At 44.7% G+C, this 5,185-nt stretch overlaps 1 protein-coding gene across 1 annotated transcript; it reads right to left on the bottom strand.

The window, feature by feature from the left end:
• Positions 1-642: 642 nt before the first annotated feature.
• Positions 643-4,124, bottom strand: LOC120991081 (vomeronasal type-2 receptor 26-like). Its single transcript, XM_040419971.1, has 2 exons — positions 3,977-4,124; positions 643-1,538 (listed from the first exon to the last, which is right to left on the bottom strand). The coding sequence occupies exons 1-2, from the start codon at positions 4,122-4,124 to the stop codon at positions 643-645; spliced, it is 1,044 nt and encodes a 347-aa protein (XP_040275905.1).
• Positions 4,125-5,185: the final 1,061 nt, after the last annotated feature.

Below are 5,185 nucleotides of genomic sequence, written 5' to 3'. Positions count from 1 at the left end.
TGATCATAGTTATCGTCTTAGGTGTCGTGTATTGTTTTATGTAGTCGGTTGCACCGTGTACCTCTTGGTATTATATACCATCAGGGCTGTATACACTGTGCATATTGTTATATTTGATCCCTTCTGTCTATGCCTGCACCAATCCACCATTAGACTACCCAGCCCATACACAATAGGGCCAACTAGGAGCTGCCAGATAGGTTCGAGGACGGGGGGTCTCCACCTTCAGGAGTCGCCCCTGGGCAGAGGGCCTAGTTTGAGGTATTGTAATTAGGGTTATCCAATTCCCCATTTTTATTAGTATCTTGGCGGACGGTTATATGTATGGACACTATAGGACAAATTGATTGTTGCAAGAGTAATATTAAAGTTTATCTTTCTGTAAGGGTTATGTTGTAGCTGGACCATAAATTCTTACCTTCAACCCACTATTTAGATTTGTATCCATTAAGGCTGGATTTTGATATGACATCCATGTGTGCCTATCTAGAAAGAACATTTCTTCCATCTTTCACATACTAGAGTAATTTATTTATCATTTATTACCACCATCATTTACTATAAGTACATTACTAACACAATGTGTACACTATAAATCATTTAGTGTCATTTCCTAGAGGCATGCTGCAGAATGAGCCATAGCTATAACCTTTGTTGTCTTATTTTAATGTTTAATTCAGGCTTTAGGAGCATTATGTAACATTTAGGAAAAAATATACAGAATAATATTCCCGCGCTAGAAGTTAAGATAGCGAATATCTCCACAGCCACCACATATTTCCCTCTTGTGCTCAGATAAGCCGGGATCATGGCAATCCAGACACTGCAGAACACCAGCATGCTGAAGGTGATGTACTTGGCCTCATTAAAACTGTCCGGTAATGTCCTCACCATGAAGGCCAGAACAAAACTGACAGATGACAGAAATCCCATGTAGCCCAACACAGAGTAGAACGCAGTGACCGAACCTTCATTACACTGAATGATGATCTTCCCAGGATAAGACATGAAGTCATCCTCCTGATATGGAGGAGAAGAGGCCAACCAAATAACACAGATCAGAGCTTGGATAAATGAAAATGTCAAGACAACATAATTAGCTGGTTTGTGTCCCACCAACATTCTCCACAGACTACTGGGTTTGGTGGCTTTAAAAGCTATGCAGACTGTGATAGTCTTAGAGAGTACAGAGGAGACGGCAGCGGAAAAGAAGACTGAAAATGACGTCTGTCTTAGCATGCAGGTTATGTCCACAGGACGACCAAGGAACAAGAAGACACAAAGGAAACTCAGCAAGATGGAGACCAGGAGAGTGATGCTCACTGTCCGATTATTGGCTTTTACAAAAGGAGTGTCCCAGTGTACAATAAATAATCCTAGAATGAGACTTGTTACAGCAGAAAGTAGCAGAACTAATGCAGAAAACAGTAACGCGAGCTCAGATTCATAGGACAGAAACTCATGTGGCTTGGGAAGACATTTCACGTTTCTCTCATCTGGCCACTCATCAATGGGACATTTGTGGCAGAGTTCACTGTCTGTTGGAAAAAGATGTTATGAAATGTTATGAAACAGAAAGATGAACAGAAAGAAACAGTCAATGAAAGTACAATGCCAATGCCATTAACCCGTTCCTGCCCAGTGCCGTACATGTACGTTGCTCTGATTGGGCAGACGCAGGAGTGGCAGGGGCCTGGGTGTTCCTGAAAGCAGCTGGAGCTCCGTACAGTATTAGAATGTATTGGATCCGATGTATTGGCTCCGATAAGACGAATATTTACTTCGTTATTACTTCCAAGTGGTACCTTGGAACCGAACCCGAGTTCAGTATCAAGGTTTTTTACAGTAATAATTATATCACAAAGTTATTACACAAAGTCTCACAAGACTTCACAAAGTAATAACTTTGGCTCATCGGAGCCAATACATTCTAATACTGTAGAGAGCTCCCGCTCAGTACAGTATTACAACAAAGTTGCCTTGCCTCACAAAAAGTTTAATACCAAACAAGCAAAAATTTGTTCCTGTTGCTCCTCCTCTTTACAGCCCCAGAGAAGGCTGTCAGTGGAGTTCTCTCAGTCTGCACTGCCCCTTCCTAGTGGGGCACCTTCCTTTTTTCTAAGAAGTTGCAAGAAAACCCCACCATGCCCTATGACAAACAGTCAAGAGACTGTCCCTGTTGACAACTTGTGTGAGAGCAGTCAGCGTTTTTAATGCCTGAGGAGGAGCATGAGGAGGAGGCTACAGACCCCAGGTATAGCTGTGTTGCTAGTAGAAGTAGTGGCACCCGTATCCACAGTATTGGTGATGGGGACAGCAAAAAATGGCAGTTGTGGTAACTGTTGAGCAGAGGAGGAGGGGAGCCAAAGAACCTACAATGATATCTCACAGTCCCTGAAGCGGCAGGGAGAATGAGGACTCTGATGATGTTTGTGTGCTGAACAGGACCTAGGAGCTGGATCAGGGTGCTGAGGGAGGAGGAGAAGGCAACATCAGAAGAGGAAGGTGATTGGGGCAGCAATAAAGAGCAGAGGCCACATACCTCCCAAAGAAGAGCCAATGTCATGTCTGTTTTGGGATCCGGTGATGCCACTGACACTGTGGGTGGATTAGGCCCAAAACGTTCCAGAGCTAAGCCAAGTTTGGTTTCTTCTAGTTCTGCCTGACTATCTCTAATCTGGCAGGTTTTCTTCACACTTCCGGAATACAGAAGCATTGAAGCCCTGTGCAAGCTCTTCAAGATCAAAATAAGACTTGGCCAGCCAAACACAAACCTAGGCTCCAAAGCTCTATTGAACCACATGAATGGGCATCATCCTATCCCGTGGGAAAGCAAAGGTGGTATTCCCTCATTCTCCCGGTCCCCCTATGGGCTGCCAGGCCACATCCACAGGCAGTATGATGTATTTCAAAACAGAATGCGTGGCCAGGAAACAACTATACACTTCCAGCAATCCACTGGTGTGCAAGTTTAATTCCCACTTGGCCAAGACAGTACATACCATTTAGTGGACTTTGCTGCCTTTAAGGAGCTAATGGCGTGTGCTCAGCCTCACTGGAAGATACCTAGTCAGCATCCCTGCCATGTACTCTCACGTGGAGGACAATGAGGAGCCGCCGCTGCAAGAGGATTAAAAGGAGCCGGATGTGGAGGAGCAAGAGGACGATGATGACAATGGCAGCAGACAGGACACCCAATCGTCTCAGTGGTTGGCAAAGTCAGAAAGAACATGCATCTTGGAAACGCTGGCCAGAATGGTGACATGGCTGTGTGCTCACTTGCTTACGCAGTGACAGACATAGAGTTGACCTCAAGCATTCTGATAATTACTACATAGCCATGTTTTTAGACCCTCGCTATCAAAGCAAAATTGGGGATTGTTTCCCTCCCATAGCAAGGGAGGACAAATTACGTTGTTACTAGAAAACACTGTGTAGGCAGCTTGCCGCAGCTTTCAGCGAGCAGACGCCTGCCACCAGTGTGTCTGAAAGGGAGGTCTCATTCAGCCTCCTCAACATTATAGAGCAATTTTTCCATGCACAACACCAAGCTGAGGCCAGTCATCAAGCCGACAGCTCCCGCCTCAATGCCGAGGTTCAGGTCGATGTACCTACACTCTGGCCAGTCTCTGGCACTTACTCTGTTTCCTAACCCCATGGATTTCAGGGGAGGCAGACTGGAACAGTGGCCCAAACTGGCACAGCACACTGTCTTTCTTCTTTCATGCCCAGCCTCTTGTGTCATCCCAGAGATGGTTTTCAGCACTGCAAGGGACATGGTTACACCCAAACGGGCCAAGTTGTCCTCTGCCAGCATCCAAAACATCAGTTTTGTCAAAATGAACAAAGACTGGATTTGGGAGGATTTTTACACTCTTCTAGCTAAGGCCAAAGAGTTAACAATAGATCTGTCCTTGCTGGTGGTGCCCCATCTTGCCACTGTTTCTGCCTTCCTGCCATCCTGCTGCCATCATACTGCTGCCATCATCATGCCACTGCTGCGGCCTGTCGACCATCATGTTTTGTATGGCTGTTGCTGCCTCCATCATACCACCACTGCCTTCATGCCACTGCTCCGGCCTGCCTATTATCATCTTCTGTAAGGCTGCTGCAGCTTCCATCATGTCCCTGCATGCCTGCCAACATGTACCATATGGCTGCTGCCACTGCCTCAACTGCTGCTGCTCCTCACTGCTAATCCCCTATTGCCAGCACTATTAACCCAAAGCATCTGCCACTATCACCACTACTACAGCTACTACCTTCACTACCACTAATACTATTACTACTACTACTACTACCCATAGACACCCGATTTACTGCTTTGAATGGAAATATGGAAATATTCACTATTTTCAGAATTTGAATTTCTCTGCTTTCAAAACAGAAATTGATACCTAATAAAGTAGTTATTAATTAATTTTCACCATATGTCTACTTTATGTTTGCCTCATTTTGTGAATGTAATTTTATTTTTTATGACTTTAGAAAGCTTAGACTTTTAGAAGCAAATTTTCATATTTTTAAGAAAATTTCCAAAATCCACTTTTTTAAGGACCGATTGAGTTTTGAATAGAGTTGAGCGAACCCGAACTGCAAAGTTCGGGTTCGTACTGAACTTTGTGAGTTCGGGTACCCGGACCCGAACCCGGACTTTTTGACTGAAGTTCGGGTTTGGGTTCGGTGTTCGGGTGATTTTATTATTTTCCATTATAACGTGGTGAGCGCAGTGACGTCACCGCAGGTCCTTCTATCTTCATTCAGCAGGACCTGTGGTGACGTCACCGCATTCACCTTGTGGTGCGCACGGTGACGTCACCACAGGTCCTTTTGCAGGTCCCGAAGAAAAGAGGATACTGGCTGTACGATCAAGTGGATGAGGTGAGTTTTTTTTTTATTTTTAACCTCTCAGTAGACATTTTATTCAGCATTCTGTTTTAAGAATGTTATTATTTTCCGTTAAAACCATGTTATAATGGAAAATAATAAAGTGAAGTTTGAGTCCCCATTGACTTAAGTTCGGGTCAAGTTTGGGTCCCGAACCCGAACTTTGACCTGAAGTTCGGCTGAACCAGGCAAACCCGAACCTCCACGAGTTCGCTCAACCCTAGTTTTGAAGTCACATGTCAGAGGTCTTCTCTTTTCCTCAGCCTTCTCTTAGCTACTGTGCATGTCAATAGACAGA

Source organism: Bufo bufo, chromosome 2 (genome assembly GCF_905171765.1).
Source record: "Bufo bufo chromosome 2, aBufBuf1.1, whole genome shotgun sequence".
In the NCBI taxonomy this organism is placed as follows: Eukaryota; Metazoa; Chordata; class Amphibia; order Anura; family Bufonidae; genus Bufo; species Bufo bufo.
This window is presented reverse-complemented; position numbering and strand designations above follow the sequence as displayed.